The sequence below is a fragment of the Mixophyes fleayi genome, chromosome 4 (assembly GCF_038048845.1).
Source record: "Mixophyes fleayi isolate aMixFle1 chromosome 4, aMixFle1.hap1, whole genome shotgun sequence".
Taxonomy (NCBI): Eukaryota; Metazoa; Chordata; class Amphibia; order Anura; family Limnodynastidae; genus Mixophyes; species Mixophyes fleayi.
Genome location: NC_134405.1, coordinates 102772892 through 102794278, shown reverse-complemented (window position 1 = coordinate 102794278; position 21387 = coordinate 102772892). Strand labels below are relative to the sequence as shown.

Below are 21387 nucleotides of genomic sequence, written 5' to 3'. Positions count from 1 at the left end.
AAGTCAGAGCTACCAGGAACCTTGCCTTTTTATTTTGGCTTCAGCTACTGTATTACAGGAGCATGTCTGTCTGCTCACAGCTGCATTTCCATAGGGAACCCTTAAAGCAGCGCCTCCCTGCATTTCACAGCGACCACCAGTAGGTGGCGCTAACCGACGAATATCAGCTGCTCCTTCTGTCACCAACAGACCTGTTGCATTTGCATTCAGCCGCTTGACTTGTTCAGCAGGGAGGCAGCTTCCAGCTGTATCCAGGAGCTGTGCAAGTTTCCCGCTGTGGGTTACAGCTGAGCCACACACTCAATGATCACAATGGTGCCCTCTGCTCCAAGCCAGACCCAGATAGATCACAAGAGGTCATGAAGATTTGAAGATTATATTCCTATTTGCACTTTCTGGACTGTGACTTTCCCCATTCTGCATAGATACATAAAGAGTATAGTAGATTTATGAGGAGTAGACGTGGGAGCCAGTCCTAAGGAAGGTGAGTTGTCAAAGAGATGTCACTGTAAAAATACATGTGTGAAATCAATTATCGGGTTGCAGGATCCTAATATTGCTTGAAACTCATTTTATTTTGCATATACAAATGTATTGTCCCCTTATGGTTAATTTATAGATAGATATAGATATATATTATATATTTATAGTTATAAAAGCCAATGCATTTTAGACTTCCTTGCAATAACTTTTTTAGTAGCAGTTGCTATGCTATGAAGTTCACGAGTGTGCCCTAGTATTGGAGCTACACTGTCTTCATGTTTTTTTTAACTCTTAAGTGCTACGGTATTCACTGTAACTTTGCACATGTGCACTTTCAACTGCATTTTTCAGCTGTTGAGGTAATTGCAATGTATGATAAATGTCTGTAGACAATATACAAAATTCCAGAACCAATGTCTCATAGATCCTGAATTGTATAGTTTTAAACATAAGATGAAATAGAGTGTGCGTGTGCTAAATTATCCAGTTTATATCCATGTGCCCTTTTCACCCCAAACACACAAGCTTTTATATATATATATATATATATATATATATATATATATATATATATATATATATATATGATATATATATATATATATATTAATTTCAGAAGATGTCACAGATTTGTGTTTAGCCATATAATTTGTAATAGTCAATAGTATACTTAAATACAACTGTGTTACTTTACAAATGTATTTTACTTTTGTTAAAAAATAGATTTTTGGAAAGAATCAGGTAGCAGCTATGTACACTGTGTGCAGAGTATTATATTCAATGCATTGATAAGAAATAGTGTATTTTTAAACCGGTAGCTGTCATATGAATTAAATCATGGTCTTTCTGGAAGAAAGGGGGAGTATGAGACCACATTGTGTAAATTTATATAACTTTGATGGAGGTTGCCAAATATACCCAGGAGTTACATGAATCATGTGGCAGGTGGATCTGATTGTTAGAATAGGATAACTTTCCACACACCGAAATCTCAGGCAATAAAAACATGTTTTGCAAAATTCATTGTTGGCTTTAGACCCAAAATGAATGTGCAAATATTTCAGAAGAAGTTTAGTGGAATTTCTCTTTCCTGGCTGTAACAAAAGAGTTAATCTTTAATGAAATGTACACATCTAAAGCGGAAGAGTCGTATATAATCAGGACATTTGACTTTACTACACGTTAAAAACGCACTTCCCTTGTACATCTAGGTAGCTATGCTGTGACAGCTTATAATGGACACTTAAATTACATAACCAATCTCGCTGCTCTAGAGCACTGAATACATACAGTATGTAACTTTAGAGAAAAAAACCCATTTTATTTTCTGTAATAAAGTGGTTAAACATTTTGCTGGATCATTGCGGAAACAGAACAACACTATTTGAAATTGTTTGTATTTCACACATGAAAACTTTTTTGATATACAGTAATACCAACCGCACTCCGCTGATTGTAGACCTAGTGGTAAGTCACCAGCTCTCTCAAACACATTTAGTCACTGACTCGTAGTAATGTTTAAATCCAATGCTTAGAGCTATAAGATAACATTATTTTATCTGGCCAAAAGCCCAGCCTATTAGATGCATGGTATAATTTATTTAATAAATATACTAGGCTAAACATTGATGTTATTTGTTTTTTTCTTTCAATTGTTTTTTATTTTCTTTTACTTTTTTTTTACATGTTATTGTTTATTGTCTATTCAGTATGTTTTGTAGTGCCTTTTAAGGCTCAGCTACAGTGGCGATAATGCCCTGCGATTCTGATCCATGTGATTGCAGGGCACAATTTCATGCAAACTGCTGGGCATTCTATAACCGCCTGTGCCCTATGGAACCAGCTACATGTGTATCTGTCCCATGATAATCTAACAGTCAGACTTACTTGTAGATTCCCATAGGGGACTGGTGATTGAAGATGGCATAGCAAGTCACATGCAACAGTGTGCTCTTTGGTAATGTCACCTACCTAGAGCACTATCCATAGACGTCTACATAACCCATTTCCGCTGCAAGATAGTTGTCTGCTTCTAGACTTAGCAATGACTTTTTATCCAGTGAGCTTGGGCTCAATAAATTGATTAAAAAGACTTATTTTATATTAGTTAGTTTGACCCAGGATAATCCAAGAACAATATCAGTGCTATTTCCTGAATGACATGGGTGAGGTTGACATCTCAGCACTCGGGAGTAGAGCCCTTATAATCTGCATACGTCACAGTGCTCTTTCTCTCTCTATAAAAAGATTTGGGGCTAGATTTACTAAGCTGCGGGTTTGAAAAAGTGGGGATGTTGCCAATAGCAACCAATCAGATTCTAGCTGTCATTTTGTGGAAGGTACTAAATAAATGAAAGCTAGAATCTGATTGGTTGCTATAGGCAACATCCCCACTTTTTCAAACCCGCAGCTTAGTAAATCTAGCCCCTGGTCTTTCACAAAATCTAACTTAGACTTTGCAGTGACCCTTAGACAAATAGAATAATAATACTAAACAACATGGAGAAGATGATTGTATTAGTCACTAGTTACGGGGAAGAACATTTTGGGAAAAGCGGAAGAGCAGTGAAAAGTTTCATGTATATTACATAACACAACTCTTTTTCAGAGTATTTTCTAGCCTGAAAGTGATTCACTGACTATGCTCTGCCCCACTTGACTCCTTTTCCCGGCTGCAGATCTCCTTGGATGATATCAACTTTGAAAATGGCCTCTAGAGGGTTTTTTTTCTATTTAATAATAGATGACGTTATCCAAGTATGTTTGGCTAATCTAAGATAGTTCAGATATTCTAGACAATATCCTCACATCTTATCTGTAACATAAAAAGAGAAATTATTTTTACACCACACAAAATGTTTTATTTTTCTGATATTTTACTGTTAAACTGAACAAATATTCACATCAAGGTGGAGTTATTCAATTAATGAAAGCTCATCTAAAAAGTTAGTTTTCAAGAAAATGTGGGAATGAGGGTAGGGTTTAATAACATTATATAAATGTGTGTAATTATAAATGTAAATGGTCGAGTATTATAAATATTCATAGGAAGAGCGAGTGTGCAACCAGGCAGTGTAATGTTTGCACAGACCTGGATTTTTCATCATAGATTAGACTATGCTAGTCTATACCATAGTTTATACCAGCGGTGGACAACGGGCGGTTTGCAGAGTCTTCAGCTGTGGCCCCCAGCGTGCTGCTCCTGATCTTATTGGAATGGGGCAGCTGACTTCTGAGTCACATGACCTCCTCTGCACAGAGCAGGGAGGTCACATGACATACCCGGAGCAGGAGGGAGTGCGCTGTGCTCTCTGTGTGGCCCCTTTGAAGGCTGGAGGGCCGCACATGCTGCCCTCTAGTTATTTCACTTTGCCTATCATTGGTCTATACAGATAACTCTCTATGAAGGTATAATACACAGAAATGATAATAAAGGTCACCATGACTATTCCCACTTACTATATGTTGAGACTATGGGACTTGTGTGAGTGAACTTGTTATCACTTGCCAATATCTGAATGAAATAGATCATAGTTTGTCACAGAATTGGTTCTGTAGTTATCTTCACAATGCTCATGTTCTTCTTTTCAAAATAGTTATGCAAAATGCGTTAAGTACAGAGAATATGGGATTGGCTTTACCGTCTGTGAAATGATGATACACAGCACTGAAATGTATAAAAACAAAAGCCTGCCATTTTAAAGACCTATAATTAAATACATCAACAATTGAAATCTGATAATGAATATCTGATAACCAGTATACCATGTGACCCCATCTGATTTTCAATATGCTATGGAGGGTGTCATCTGATGACCAGTATACAATACAGAGTGTCATATAGTTTACGGTATGCGATGAGTTTCATCTGACTAACACCATAGTCCCATTCAATAACCGTTATACACCTAACATTCAGTAATGAATGCAGAATCACATCTGATGACAAGTACGTACTGCAGATCCCCATACGATGGTCATTGTACAAGACATAAATACATCTTATAACCAGTTCACATTTCAGAGCCTTAGTTGATGAACAATATACAATGCAGTCCTTATGTAACCAGATTACTCACCACCTACTCCCATCTGCTGTTCCTTCCACCACCACTCAGCTTCCATCTGTCCACTGACCTTTAGTGTAACAAGTCGGCTGCTACAGATGAAGCCAATAGCAGCACTAGATTATTGTAATTATCTGTTTGACAAGCTAGGAGAAGGGAGCCTGTGAGACTCCATGATTTTCAGGAGTTTCACAGGCTTCTCTAAATGACTTTATGGAGAATAAAATGGCTAGAGGATGGGAGGTATGTAAAGCTACAGTACAAAAAGATTTTCCAAAAATTATTAGTTATACAATAATAAAGACAACAGTTTTTTAAATCCTGTATTAAGTGGGAGGATGGAGAGAAGGAGAGAGAGGGTGGGGGAGTGGGCCTGATTCATTAAGGAAAGTAAAGCAAAAACAATGAGTATTTTTTCACCTTGGCAAAACCATGTTGCATGGGAGGGGGATGTAAATTTAAAATGTGATGGCAGATTTATATTTCGGGTAGGACATGTCCTAGACCAACTTTAAAATTCAGTGTATCAAGTAATTTGTGTGCTACGTGAAAAAAAAAAGGAAGTATTTAACTTAGGTGCAAAATATTAAATTAATTTGCACCCCTTGCATTGTAACATGGATTTGTCCAGGAGAAAACGTACTCATTTTTTTGCCTTACTCTCCTTAATGAATCAGGCCCAGTGTGTCAGTCTAAACGTTTAGAAGAATGCAGGTAATATATATATAGTCCACTAGGCTTTTATAATGGGGCCAAATTAAATGGTTTATTGTTATGCAAAGGGGTTAGCAGCCCAATGACTAGTTTAATGGTACAGCTCAGCTGTGTGCTGCTGCGGAAAACTCTGCACAAGAGCAGAACAAGGTGGAATATTATTTTGCACTTGTTAGCACTAAATTCTATCATAAATTACTCCATAGTGGGTTTTTTTTTTCAATAGTTGTGACTTAGCTCTGTATACATACTAGTTGTGGGATTTCAGTCCCAGAAGAGAACATTTTTGGTCTACCCCCTTATCTTGGAATGCTCCCTAAATGCTCACTTTCCATCCCTTAACGCAAATTTAATATATAATAACTAGATTTAATATCTTGCCCTGCAACATAATATTTTCTTTTGTCATGTAGGCACAATTTAAGGCACATTCCAGGTTCACTCAGAATCTAAGCAAGAAATGCCCGATTCATCCAGACAAATCAGTTAGGGTGGCAACAGAATAAATGTTCTACTGGTACAGCGTATTTCGCAGTAGTGATGTAGTCTTCTAAGAAATTTTTTTGTCAAACGTTATGCTTATTTGTGTGAAATAAATTTCTCCTCGTAACTGTATTAACACATTTTGTACAAAAAAAAAAAATATTTTTGTTTTGGCTCAACTCTACTCTATACACAGACATGTTCTGCTGTTTGTGAGTTCCACATATTACTGCTGTATAGAGAGGATTTGGGGTAATGTGTTATTGGTGTGGTCATATGCAGTATGACTTCTCACTGCGATGTTATGATTTGGACAGGAACAGGTGAATAGAACTTTTAGCTGTTTTCAGACCCAGAGGGAAATTAAAATACTTTACAGCCACACTAGGAAAGAATACCTTTCATTATTTTCCTTGTATATTTATTTAGACTCTCATACTCCACATTCTGATATGATCCTTTTAATAAACACGTTATGCTCTGCCTCCCAAAGATGACCTCCTGTGGGCAGCGATTAGGGGGCGTGATAATAATTTGACAAGTTGTTTTACTTAATGAAAAGTGACCACTAAGCTCATATGTTTTCATTTCATTTGTCTAGACGGTTCACTTATCTTTTTTTTCCCCTCTCAGCTGTAGACTATACTAGATTTCAAGTCTTGATGACCATTTTCCACAATAGTTGGGGTGCAAATAAAAAAACTGGCTGCGTTCTATGCTTTGAGACTGGAGGAATGTTAGTGAGAAGGTGGAATAGCAGATTTCTCTGTGCGACATTAATCAGCTCTGTTTTGGCAGACTTCATTTTCCTGTTATTCATGAACAATTCCTTTACATGTGATTAAACTTAGTGATGCTTATGGAGTGTGCTTTCTAATACTTCACTATCCGGCTGCGGTGGACATGACTAAGTGTTATAATAAGGTTTGTGTGCCTTATTCTGTCTTCACTCTAACTTGATCATGAAGGAGATTAAGTGGTTAAATTTAGGACTATTAAAAATAGCTTGTGTGGGTGTTAATATGTGAATTCTTCATAAGTGTAAGATATGTTGCTAAATCTTTATATTTAAAAGGGAAATTCACACAAAATAAAAAAATATATAATAATTCTATTAATAAGATAATTTGCAATGTAACTTTGCTGATGCCTTCTGGTACAAAAATAAGCCTACATTAAAGTTGTTTCTAACCTATGTACTTGTGTGCTGGGAATGTTAGCGCCCTACAAAAATGGACCTTTGTAGATAGCCAGGATTCCTGTTCATTTTTTTAAAACTTTTTTAACAGGCTGATCAGTTTATATGTTGTTTTTCAACCATAAGACAAAACATGTTTGCAGAGCATCTTATGATCTATTGGATAATGTAAAAAAATATGTCTGGACATTTTTAACTCTCCCATCAAAACCTTATGAAAAAGGCACTGTGACAACTCATGCAGATATAACATGTGCAAACATTTATACACATTTTATGTCCAAATAATATTTGTTATCCAAACACATGCCTCAAGTTAAACATTTTTGTTAGCTAAACTTTACCTAAACTCAGTATGTCATGGCAGAGGAGGAGAAGGAGGGGAAGGATTTTACAGTGAACAGTGCTGATTGAGCTCAGGGGTCATTCCAAAGCCTCTCTGCTCACTACATCATATGCCACGTGACTGTGGTTGCCATGGTAGTTACATGACCCTGTGCAAACCTGTACAGTTATAAATCATGAATAGCAGAATGAAGAAACTAACCAAGAAAAATGAAAAAGTTCTTCTTATTTTTTTTTCATGTGTTTGCTGCTTAAAAATATCTTAATGTTAATTATTTGCCTTCTAGACAAATATACTAGAGGAGGCTATCAATTTAGTTGATAATGTATTATTTTATATCCCCCCAAAAATCCTGGTTTATGCCAGTAAATATGTGAATTAAGACAAAAATGTACTGCTTGTAAGTGCATTTATCCCCATAGAGTAATATTTGTGGAGGCACATTTTACTGCCATACCAGCTTTCTACTTGGGAAAGTGTCTTTGAACAAACACTGTTGTGAGGTGATTTTTCCATTTTTTTCTCAGACGCTTTGCTCCTGGTCCTTAAAATTGTTTGGACAGTGGTTGAGGACATCAGTTTTCAAGTTCCACATATTCTTTATTTGGGTGACAACAATAACTTTACCTGTCCCACACATGCACATTCATCTTATCCTTGAATCACCCAATGTACCCTAAGACCTGCCCATTAAATCATTTGTAAAAGGTGAATCATTGTTCCTGCTCCAGTTCTCTAGCTATCTTTACATAAGCTCACCACTGTAAATTAATATTCAAATGTATTTATATAGCGCCAGTATATTCCGAAGGACTTTACAATTGGGAACAATCATAGAAATACAACGAAACTGGGAATTACAGACCAGCAGAGAGGTAGGAGGGCCCTGCTTACAATCTATGGCACAATAGGAGTGTGATACATGAGGTTAATATTGGCCCAGCTAGATTGCAATAGTAAAAAGTGCTTTATGTGGCTAAGCGATCCAGTCACACAGCAATGTTGGTCTGGCGGTCAGAGGGTTGTTTGAGCATAGGAAGAGAATAAAAGCAGGTTTTATGTAAACTGTGTAGTGGGGTGGTACTCAGGAAGTGTAGCCTAGTTAGGTTAGAAGAGTAGTTTGGGAATTTAATAAGCTTGCCTGAAGAGGTGAGTTTTTGAGAGGCTTGGAGGTTAGAGGAAAGTCTTGTGGTGCGGTGAAGGGCAGTCCACAGAGTGGGTGTAGCCTGAAAGAAGTCCTGTAAGTGGGAATGGGAGTCACGAGTGTGGATGATAGTTACAGATCTTGTGCAGAGTTGGGAGATGTTATGAAACAAGTGAAGAGACTTATGTCGTAGATGTATTTTATATTGAGTTTGGCTAAGTACAGGCAACTAGTGTGGCGACTGACACAGCAGAACAGCAGCAATAGAAGAACATTTTACGAAGAAAATTAGTCTAGCCGCTGCATTAAAGATAGATTGTAGGAGTAAAAATCTGGTTAGGGAAAGACCAGTAAGGGGGCAATTACAATAGTCAGTGCAGGATGTTTTAGCACAGTCTTATGTGAGATATATGTGTATTCTAGAAATGTTTCTAGAATAGTGGGAGCTTCTAGATATATGTAACAGGATATGGATACAGATTGGAGGAACAAGGACAGTTCCAAGTCAAGGATAACTAATGGCCTTTAGATTTCGCAGTGATTAATCCAATCATTGACCACCTTAGTCATTGGAAATGAAAGCCAGACTGAAGATGGTCTGATAGATTGTGTGAAGAAAGAATGTGTGTGAGGTGAGTGTAGGCAAGACGTGTAAGAATCTTGGAAGGGCATTGGAGCTGAGCCATGGAATGGTTATCTCAGATGGAGTTCAGGTCTGAATTTGCTTTTTTTTAGAATAGCAATAATCACTACATGCTTGAATAATGACATCAAGGTCGAAGCAGAGTGTAAAGTATAGCTGGAGCAATGGCAGTTGCTGGTGTTTGGTTAAGATGTGGTACTGCCAGATCAGGAGAGGAGAATGTAGACATTGGTTAGAGAGGTGGAAAGTTGTTGATATTTAATATAGTTGAGAATTCTGTAGGTAAGAGGACGCATGGTTTTTGAGATTTGCTGGAAGTGATCTGATTTATAATGACATGTATTGGGGATGTGGGGGGGACCTGGATCTATTACAGTACCATCAGCTAATAGAAGCAGAAGAGGGATGTTGTTGGGGTGTAACATGTTGGTGTTTTTCTACAGTAAGGAACATAAATGTCGATATATGCGCAAATTTTACGTAAAATCGTACTGCGCATGCCCAGAAACGGGCTATACACCAGTGAACACAAGAACATCCAATTCATCTTTGGGCACAAAGGACACTTATGCCCACAATTTCATGGGCGAGACAAGAGGGGAATGGTCGTTCGCACACAGTCAGTGTACAGTAAGGGCGTGCCAAGCTCGAGCGCACACAGCAGCGTTCGATTTAAGCTTTGGGCATCACTAAGGTACGTGATTTTCTGTCTTATCAGTTGCACCAGCTACAGGTCAGGTAGAAGAGCTGATTACTAGTGATGACGGCTGTGTATACATGCTAGAACATGTGTTTGCAATCAAGAGCAACTGTAAAAATGCATTTTATGTACAGTAGACAATAGTAACATCATGATAAATGTATTTCATGGAAAAGCAAACAAACTTTTTTAAAAATGTTTTTTCATTAATAACTATATTAGTAACAGGTACCGATAATTGAATACTTTTTTTCCCTGTGCTTTCTGCTGGGACTTTATGTTCCACATGTGTATTGTACTTATCCAGCAGTGTGTTGTCTGTTAGAGCAGAGTGTTCCTAACTCATCTTCAAGAAGAGACATATCTTCAGATCCGCTTCTAGTTGAATATAGATATGCGTAAGCCCAAATAATGTGCGTGTTTAAAGAAACACACACAATACAATAGTTTTACAGTGTTTCTCTCACAAAGTGTAAGGAAATACACAGTTAAACGACACAGTGGAACAAACAAGGAACAATCTCTGATACCTGACATTAACAAGCTTGGCCTGCTGCAGCCTGCCATTATACTTCTTGTTTCACTGTCCTGGACATTGTAACATGACCCAGACACCATCATGGTCCCTGCACCATACTAGACATTGCCGCATTCTGTACCACCTAGTCCCCTGCACCATGGCCATCTAGGACTCTTTACATAGCGGCCTCAATATGCTGCAGACCTCTGCACCACCGTGAACCCCACTGCCTTCATCATCATCATTTATTTATATAGCACCACCAATTCCACAGCGATGTACCCTGCCTCATGTCTGCCCTCTCTCTGTCCCTGTTTTGACTTATGCTGAATTGTTTTGCATGTCATGTTATTTGTTCTGTTACCCATTTTTCTTACCTGTGTGTACTTATGTAGCTTTGTTGTATGGTCTAACTCCCTATTTATGATGCTACAGAAGCCTTATAAATAAAAGATGATAATGATGATAATATTAAAGAGAGATATAAAATAAGAATTGTAAGGTGTGTTTTATTTTCTGGTGACAGGTTGAGATGTTACAGGAGATACAGATAGGAAAAGAACATGATTGTTAGGCTGGGTACACACTGCAGTGTTTTCAGACGATTATCAGGCCAATCACACGATAAACGACCGCTCGGCCTGATATTGCTTTAGTGTGTACGCTGTGTACGCAATGAATGATTATCATTCCAAAGCACATTGTGTCGTTTAAATTGATTTTTAAACAGGACTATGTTCAACGTTCAATGTTGTCCAATGATGGAACAATGACGTTCCAAACCTGCAGTGTGTATGCACTCACCAAGGGCTGTGTCTATGGATCTCTATGGAGTGTGCAGAGTCACAATCTATTCAGCTGATGGTTGTGACAGATGCATAGCGCAGATCTGACGGTAAACCGTGTACAGTGTGTATACATGAATCGGCTGCTGATCGGGACTTTTTTTCCTGTCGTTAGTAAAATCGTTAAAGATGTCGCATCAGGAGAAATATTCTGTAGTGTGTACTCAGCCTTACAGAGGAGCTGAATAGTAAAGAGGCAATATAGAAAAAGAGATATGAAGCAGGGAGGGTGAAGGCTGTTATAGTTCTAATGATAATGACATGGAAGTATAGTAAAAAAAACTATTTGTTCAACATTTTAGGAAATCGAGACTAACAGATAGGAGATAAAGACCAATAAACTACAAAATAGAGAGAATAAGAAATAAAATTACCACGTTACTTTGTCCAGAATAGTGAGATTTGAAGTGCAGTGTCACTCCCTTGACTGAGAAGCACCCCCCCCCCCCCCCCCACACACACACACGAATGGTCTCAGGATGCTTTACTGTATGCATGACACAGGACTGATGGTAGCGCTCACCTTTCCTTCTCTGGACAAGTGTTTTTCCAGACGCCCCAAGCAATTTGAAAGGGGATTCATCAGAGAAAATGACTTTACCCCAGTCCTCAGTTGTCCAATCCCTGTACCTTTTGCAGAATATCAGTCTGTCCCTGATGTTTTTCCTGGAGATAAGTGGCTACTTTGCTGGCCTTCTTGACACCAGGCCATCCTCCAAAAGTCTTCACCTAACTGTGCATGCAGATGCACTCACACCTGCCTGCTGCTATTCCTGATAAAGCTCTGCTCTGATGGGAGTGGGACCACTCACAATTTTACCTAACAAAACAGCAATGAACAAAGAATGGTACCAAAACATCCTCCAAGAGCAACTTCTCCCAACCATCCAAGAACAGTTTGGTGATGAACAATGCCTTTTCCAGCATGATGGAGCACCTTGACATAAGGCAAAAGTGATAACTAAGTGACTCAGGATCAAAACATCGAAATTTTGGGTCCATGGCCAGAAAACTCCCAAGACCTTAATCCCATTGAGAACTTGTGGTCAATCCTCAAGAGATGGGTGGACAAACAAAAACCCACAAATTTTGACAAACTCCAAGCATTGATTAGGTAAGAATGGGCGGCCATCAGTCAGTATGTGGCCCAGAAGTTGATTGACAGCATTCCAGAGGAGTTGCAAAGGTCTTCAAAAACATGAGTCAACGCTGCAAATGTTGACTCTTTGCATAAACTTAATGTAATTGTAATATTACCTCAATATACTATAGCAATATCTGACAAAAAGGTCTAAAAACACCGAAGCAGCAAACTGTGTGTAACCAATACTTGTCATTCTCAAAACTTTTTGCCATGACTGTAAACTATTTGTTAAACTGTGATTTTTTCCTACACTAATTACATTCAGTTAGCCACAAAGTGCTGTAGGAACCATGTGTTTTCTATGCAAAAATATCTTAGCAACGGTACAGGTAACATCGCTCAGAGGTGCGAGCAAAAATGAGGGAAGATTTGTGTTCCTCTGACACAATGTGCCAGGTTCCTACGTAACTTCGCGACTAATTGAATCCACCTCTTAGTGTGAAAACACATCTGCCCCTAGATTGACAGTGAGGCTGATTTAAGAACAACTACATGGAGCTAATTGGTCAGCTGATCAAAGGGGAAACAATTTCTCTGTGTCAGGATTGATGAGAATCAGGCTAGTGCAGTGCCATAAAATCTGCGTCACTGATCAAACCGTTCAACACAGATAATTGCTTAAAATATTGCAGATACATATTGAGAAAATGCACAGAATACAGTGATATGAAGTTCAGATATAGGAGAAGTTAACCCTTTCTCCTTAGCATGATGCTATATTAAGTACCACTGCCAGTCTATTTATTTTAGTAGTGTTTTGGATGATGGAATCCATCCATCTATTTTTATTTTGTTTTATAAAGAATTTTATTTATGGGTTCAAATAGAATGCAAAAAACAATTGCAAATACCAAGGATCAGAACAGCAATAGTTGTACAAATAGAAAGACAAATAGTTAATCAAGCCCCAAGTAATCTTGACTATTTTGTGTAATACAAAGGGAACATCAAGTTCTTTTTAGTATCTGAAATTGGCAAATAGGACAAACGTTAGCAAGTTTAATGGGGTGTGGAAAAGTGTATAGTGGGTGGGGATGGGATGAGAAAAGGGATCAGGGAAGGGAAGGGGTAGTTGAGGCCAGAACAAGAACCCTCGGCATCCCCAGTACATTTATGTAACAGGAGACTCTTGCGGGTATATGGTTAACTACAAAACTAAATTCTTAACTATAGATACAGAAAGAGGTCTTAAAAAAGCACTTCTCTAACTGAGCAGGCAGCATGTGAGTGGCAGATTTTCTGACTTGCTGCACTGAAATTCACTTTGTAGATTGGTGGATTCATATACTTGGGCAGGACCTGTGATTTTACAACAACACAAATTATTGCAGTCTCTTTATAAACTGTATCAATTCCTATAAGGATGCTGTCCTAAATATGTGGAACGGGCTCTAGTTCTCTGTAATGGAGTGGAAAGGTACTGTACTTTTCAACAGCTGACGTGTATCGTCACATAAGAACATTGTATTTTACATTCTTGGTTCATATCTGAAAAATTTCATTTTAGAATTTGGTGGTCTTCTAAAATAATGTACATATTATGCCAAAAACTTTGTAAGTATGAATTAAAAAGTGTGTTATTTCTGGATTTTTGGAAGGGTGATGAGAAACTATAGTGTTCTGGAACCACAGAGGTCAAGGAATGCTACCATATACCAAATCTACCAAATCAATGAGGGGGGTGAAAAAATAAACTGAACTGGTAGTAAAGGTGTATATATTGCATTATTTCAATTTATTCATATTGTCTGTTTATTTGGACGCCCTTCATTTTGATTTAGGTGATCTTTGTATCAATATATATATTTCATATTGTCTTATATAAATTTTAAAGTGTTTGTACCCTCTTCCCACTAACAAATCTTTATATGTAACAAGATCGACTCTGACACACACCAATCCTCTCCAAGCAGAAGTACATGGTCATGTGATTGGATGAGAGTCAGTAATGTGACACTTTTTCTGCCTCCCATCCAATCACGTATCAACCCAGAAGGTCCACTGCTTTCATGCTATGTGATGTGTCACAGCCGATCCCTTTAACTACAGAAACCCCTCTTATTTATTGTAAGGGGTCTGATACAACCCTGTTAATATTAAGATTTTTCTTTTTCTGTAAACTGTAGCTCCACATTGAAGAATATGTGGCAGTTTTGTATCACAACAGGTTAACACTGTGTCCTCTCCATAATAATTGACACCTTTTCTTTTTTCTTCTTAAAGAGTGAATAAGGTTGAGGTGGGACGGCAACAGCAAGATGGCCTCTGGGTCGCTGGCAGTGTGGGTAATAATATCACTGACTGTTAAGTCTGCAAGATATCAGGTAAATCAAATGCTTAATTAATTATTTGGTGTAGAAGACAAAGTTACCATTCTGCTCGAGTTGTGTATGAGGAGTTTCCAAAATATAATTGCAGAAATAAGTAATGGGCTATTAAACAAAACTTGCCTGGCTGAATTTTCTGTGGGGAAAGTATCATTCCCATGATAATAGAAATGCTGCACTATATCAAATTTATAGGTGTTATTGGTTCAGTACCTACAGTATATACAGTGGAGCCAGCCATCTTGATTTTCTTAGACTGATGTCATTTGTGCCTCAAGCTTTAGTGATGTCACTAATTCATATTTAATTGATAGACTAAATTTTGGTTCAGGCTTCAAAATGTCTGTCTCCTCTTTGCATAGATGATGGGTGGCTCTCACCTTCCATAATGTATAACTCCCAGGCACAGTTCCCTCATATCTATATGTGACCATGTCATTGCTGTCCTTCAGGATGACGTAACAGCCAAAAAAATCACAGCCCCTGCTCACGTTAAGAGTCTGCAGCTGCAGTCATAGACAAATGTATTTTTACGCTTGGCGTCACTTAAGTCTCTTAGTAGAAAATGTTTCGTATCTAGACTACTGAGACAATGTCGTGTTATCTTAACAAAATCCTTTGGTTGGCTAGGGCGCCCTTCCTTGCCTGTGTTTGATCTCCATGCCAGCTCTGGGTTGAAAAGAAAATGCCAGTTTCAGTCCATATTTACAGTAGATATTGTTTTATCAAATGACGCAAGAAATAACATTCTGAAAGCAAACAATATATTGAGTGTAGCAGTTTTGAATAGCTCCTAATATAGGCTCAGTTTAGTAAATAGGGAGGAGTGGCTGACCAAATACTCCAATTTACGTGAGGTATTTTATTGTTCTGGTGTCAACAACAGCAGCTTCAGATAATGGGGGGATCGATCCCTGGGACCCCCACTATTTATTTTAATCTGTGTTTTCATTATTCCTGGGGCAGCCTATAAAATGGCTGCCATCACCATGTGTAAGTGATAGACACATTTTAAATTCAGCTTTTTGAGGACAGCAGCCAAAAAACTAAACTGCTTTGATTGTAAATGTATTATATAATAGTTGACAAGCAGAGGGTTGATATTTGAAGGTGATCTAGAAGATGCAGGGTTTTGTTTTTTTGTTTTTTAATACGTTTTAATTTTTAAAATACTTATAAGTACACAGTACATAGAGAGCTGCCATGAAATGATACTGAGCAACACCATCCGAATTAAAAAGTAAAGCAAACCAGTATATGAAACAAAAATCACATCTTGGACGGATTGTGTTTGACTTTTCTCAGTCTGTTCTCCTCCCCCTCGATTGTTGACTGTCTGAGTTTAAGCATCCCCGTCTGACATCATTTTCTTTGAACGCTGGTAGAAGGCAGACTTTTCTGGTTGGTTGGAGAGTTGAGCTCAGTGGAGCCCCAGGATAACCTGCCTGCTGTATTGCTCAGAACAGAATCCAGATATGATGTCATAAATTGAAATTGCAGGCGGTATGAAACTGAAGAGCAGAGGCTAATGAGAGGGCATACAGAGTTAAACAGAAATGTAGTGATGAAACCAACTTCATACCACCAGAAACCATAAATTGCCCTTATGCACCTGCTCCGAGTCTAATCTTCACACATCATCATTTAACCCCTACAGTTTGGAGCATAGTTTAAGTGCACACTCAATGCCCTATCATTCCTGCATCCTTCACATGTGCAATGTATATGAAATATTGAAAGCAATTTTTTTCTAGGCATTTATTTTTAATTTACAATATAGAACAAATATAAAACAAGTCAAATGGGGAAGAGAATACGGAACAAAGGGAATAGAAAGTTAAACAAAAAGTAGGGGGTTGTAAAGAGAAAAGGGGATGACATTAGTGTATTGTACTCCTACCCATCCCGGAGCACCCTACCCATCCCCCCCAAACATCCAACCGCATACCCCTAAGACAAGTAGCTTCCATTATGTGTTACAGGTGAGTGCAGGTCAACCTAAATTAGGAACTACAGTTCTTGGGTTATCTAGCTAAATAGACCAAATTATAGTAAATGTGCCTTGATTGATAGATGTAGCTTTATACAATTAAAGTGTTTCATTCATCAACTTTTGCCACTGTCTCCGGCTTAGAGAACCTGTGCTCTTTCATCTCGGCTAATTTCATAGCATTATATAATAGGATTAAAATGAGGCTGTGTTCCGCTCTAAACAGGGCCAAATCCCCCATAAGGCCCAAATGACATTTCCCAATTGCGAGAGGCAAAGTGGTAGATATTACCTTTACTACAAAAGAACACACATTACCCCAAAATCCGGCAGTTGGGGGTTATTTTCATATCATATATTTCTATGTCCCTGTTGTATTCCAGCATTGCCAAGAAATATCAAACACAGATTTGCTTGAGCCTTAAAGTAAACCTAGTGCGAGAAGCTAAGTTGTACCACAAGGATCTCGTATCTGTGATTGTATCTGAAACCTATCAAGTATTGTTTATCTCCATTTAAGAACTATTCAAAACCATATTGCAGTATACAATTGAAATAGTAACACATCACCACTACAATCTATATATGGATTTGCAATATATTCATATCCATAGGTTTCACAAAAAGTTTAGGATTTATGCAATGTTCTGTTCATTACTGAAATCCATATCGGTATTGTCAAGCTCTTGTCAACCTGTAGTATCTATGCCCCTGTGGTACCTGTGCCCCTGTGGTACCTGTGCATACCTCAAAACTGTCTCAATTTCGGCAGAACACTCATGATTTGAGGGGATGGTCCTGCAATCGGCACGTTTCTCCCCACTCACAGGAAATTGGGAGGTATATTCTCACTCCCCATAGTGAGCCAAGGGTACTAGATGTGTGTGTCTCTAGTGCCTGCAGAAATTCAAGGGTGTAGTTATGGGTGGGAGTTCGGGCAGCCTAGCACTTTGGAAGTGGTAGACACACTCCCAGGGATGCTGGCCAAGTCCACCAAGACATAACCAAAATTTGACTAAAAGTAACATTAAATGTATTATTATGTAATAAAACATACAAAACTAAACATTTTAAAAAACTTTTTAAAGCATAATGAATGGTTTGGATGAATTTACAATTTTAGGGACTACTCAGTATAAACAAGCACACATTAAGAGGTACTTGGTAAACATTTAATATCACACAGGGGTACATATTAATAATAAGCTTGTGTATGATTTAAAGTGGAGCTAAAACTGAAAATATATTTTGCTATCTTATTGAGGAAAGTAAACCGTATAATCATGTATTTTCTAGAATGTCAGAACAACTTTGGTTACTCGTTACTCAGAAATTTCTCACTAAATGCTGCCATCAACACTGTATGTAACGTTTCTGCTTCCCTAGGCCATTGTGACTTATGGTATCCTGTTGTGCAGCACTATGAATGTTGTACCACACCGTTTAGCCAACCACCATGTTCCCCATACAAAATATGTTTTTTTTAAACAAAAGTGTTATTGTATATTACTATGCACAAAGTATGAACATTTACAGCTTTATAATAACTTACCTTAATATACCTACCTTTTGCTCACTGTGGGAGATGTAATATCTTGAATTGGAGCATACTGGGGATAAAAAGGACTTTAAGAGTAACATTGACGTGTATTTCTTACTGTCTTGCCCCTGGGCACACTTTGTATAGACAAATGCACAGTACCACTTCTCTTGTTTTGTTTGCAATCATCTATCTGTATCACATTATTTTATACACATTATATGGACATGTGTTATTATTATATATATTATGCACATCCTCCCCTTGCAGTATATAATATACACAAATACATCCTCCACTAGAATTTTAGATTAATGCAATGTTATAGTTTCCATAACACACAGCTGTCCAAACTCCATTCCCAGTCCATTTACCCTTTCCTGTCTGTCATTCAGCAGCACTGTTCATCATATGCTGCTTAGTGACCCACCAGCCCTGGGCTAGACTGCTCCGCTTCATGTAGCAGGGAGCTGGGCCAGTCTGAGAGTTTGGGTGCCTGTGGGTAAGGCTGACTGGTAGCAGTAACTAGAATATGATATGTTGGCTGGTCTGGACTCTGGACCAGTCAGTGTGCTGGTCCTCATAAACCAGGGCCAGCACCTCTTTATAAATACAATTATAATTCCCATGCTGACTTTGCGCCCTGGACAGTGTCACTGTCATATATAGGGAGGAACTGCCTTGTCATTGCCGTCCTGTGATTGGTCCCTTTCCTACTAGGGCTGGTGATTCACTGTAAGTGAAGTCATCCCCAGCCAGCCAGTAGGTAACTTATGAGTCAGAACTGGGACTAACCACATTGGGGGATGGCTATATTGTGTAGGTGGGGACAAAGCACAACCATACTAATCATTAGTTACAGAAAGGCCTTCTTCCTTAGGAGACCATTTGAACTGCAGAGGAATGGCCAGAATGACTTTACTTCCCACTGCAACAGCCTTCTCCCTGAAGCTGTGGGTTTCAAAATCCTAGTTCAATATCTATTGGTGCTGACCGTTTAAAACCAGAAACACATTACAAATGTGATGTATGGGCGGCAGATCGTGTATACCAATTTCTTCACTGTTCAAATGATTTCCAAGTGAAATAATTTCTAGACAGTGAAGAAGCAAGACCCTTCAGGAACATTTTGTAAAATAGCAGATTTAACCAACCATTCGTCACAGGGACATTTTTGTATTATAGGAATGACCCTTACGATCTTATCTGGTCCACAATGGTTATATCCCTGGGGTCCGGTGTTTAGGCTCTCTGGCTGAAGTCCTAGGTATGCTAGTGTTGCTTTCCTCACTCCTGCGCGCACCCACAGTGGGGTGAGTGGAGCACAGGAGCCTGTATGCTGGACTCCAGGTACGTAACCTTTGGAGACTAGGAGAATTTTTATGGGGAATTATCATTTAACATATGGGTCAAGTATTAATATTATTATTACCATTTATTTATATAGCTCCACTAATTCCGCACCGCAGTACAGAGAACTCACATCGGTCCCTGCCCCATTGGGTCTACAGTCTAAATTCTCTAGCACACACAGACAGAGACTAGGGTCAGTTTGTTAGCAGCCAATTAACCTACCAGTATGTTTTTGGAGTGTGGGAGGAAACCGGAGCACCCGGAGGAAACCCACGCAAACACGGGTAGAACATACAAACTCCACACAGATAAGGCCATGGTCGGGAATTGAACTCATGACCCCAGTGCTGTGAGGCAGAAGTGCTAACCACTTAGCCAAGTATTCTCTTCTTGCTTTACAGATTCTGTCCTGTTTTGTCTATTGTTATTTTTGGTAATCATCAGTATTTTCATGGCAATATAATAATAATAATAGCAATAATAATAATAATGATAATAATAATAATAATAATAATAATAATAAAAAAATAATTCTTTATTTATATAGCTCGTTTTTCCCCAATAGGACTCAAGGCACCTTACATTGTTGTAGAGGGTGAGGCAGTGATCTTGGGCTCACTCCGCGGCTGTTCTATGGAATTATTCACATCAGTCTAAGGACTATAAAGTGAAAGGAGGCTGCAGAAACAAATCACAGCGTCTGTCATCTGTGTAGACACCTGAATTTTCAATCGTTTCCATAAACAAGTTAACATAAAGGACAGGTCACATATTACAAAACAACCTAAGTTAGATATTATGTATAAGCCGAGTTTACAAAAAGCCCTTTTTAAGAGCCATTAAACAGGTTGATTATATAGTATAATGCACTCCCTACAGTAAATTATATGGATATTAGAAGTTGTAGAGGATTTTGTTACCATATAAAAGTACAAGGATATAGGCCAAGTACTTCCATATAGTTACAGTAATCCAGGGTGACCTTTAATATCTGTATCATATCATTTACAGTAGGGATTATTTTATACTTTATAATAAAAAAAATCATCATAAACATTGATGTGATGATGTTAGAACTCACCTAGTATAACAGATGACATCAGGGGATAAATATATTAAGCTGAGAGTTTTCGGTGAGTTTGAAAAGCGGAGATGTTGACTATAGCAACCAATCAGATTGTAGTTATCATTTATTTAGTACATTCTACAAAATGATAGCTAGAATCTGATCGGTTGCTATAGGCGACATCTTTACTGTTCAAACACACTGGAAACTCTCAGCTTGATTTACTGTCACTGTTTTTACAGATATTATTTCCATGAGGTTATACATATATTAATATTACTTGTGTATTATCTAACTAGACAGAAAAAGGTGGTGATAAGAGGTGATTTATGCCCACTGTGTGATACTATCGAATTGCAGCAAACATTGACATGCATAAGACCTCTTATCACTTAGCAGTAGGTCCACCAAATATTTTCTAGGCTGTATTTTAAGTGTGTTGTTATTGGAGTAGAAGTGAGTTTAAAGGCACTCAGACCCCATAAATTTCCAGAGGGAACAAGTGAAGGCTGTTCCTTAGATACCGTTATCAAAAAGTACCATGGATTACCATGGCAACACCGCCAAAAAATTCCATGGTAATTTGGACCATGGCACTTTTTTTTGTTAAGGTTATAAATATTTTCTAGGTTTCTCTTTCCTGTGCCTAAACAAAACTCCCTCCCACTGTTTACATTTGTTTGGGTTCATTGTCAGAGCTTAACATTATCTAGATTACAACAGGAAACTGCTTAGGTTTGGGAAAGGGTGAGCACAGAGGTCAAATAACCTTTGTGTGGAAAGAACTGTCATCCCCACTGCACTAAAACTAAACAACAGACAGT

At 38.2% G+C, this 21387-nt stretch overlaps 1 protein-coding gene across 1 annotated transcript in view; it reads left to right on the top strand.

The window, feature by feature from the left end:
• Positions 1-212: 212 nt before the first annotated feature.
• ADAMTSL3 (ADAMTS like 3) overlaps positions 213-21387 on the top strand; it is a 364939-nt gene continuing 343764 nt past the window's right edge. The window contains exons 1-2 of the mRNA XM_075207905.1: positions 213-484; positions 14511-14611. Coding sequence (XP_075064006.1) covers positions 14546-14611 — 66 coding nt within the window. The 5' untranslated portion in view covers positions 213-484; positions 14511-14545. The remainder of the gene's footprint in view (positions 485-14510; positions 14612-21387) is intronic.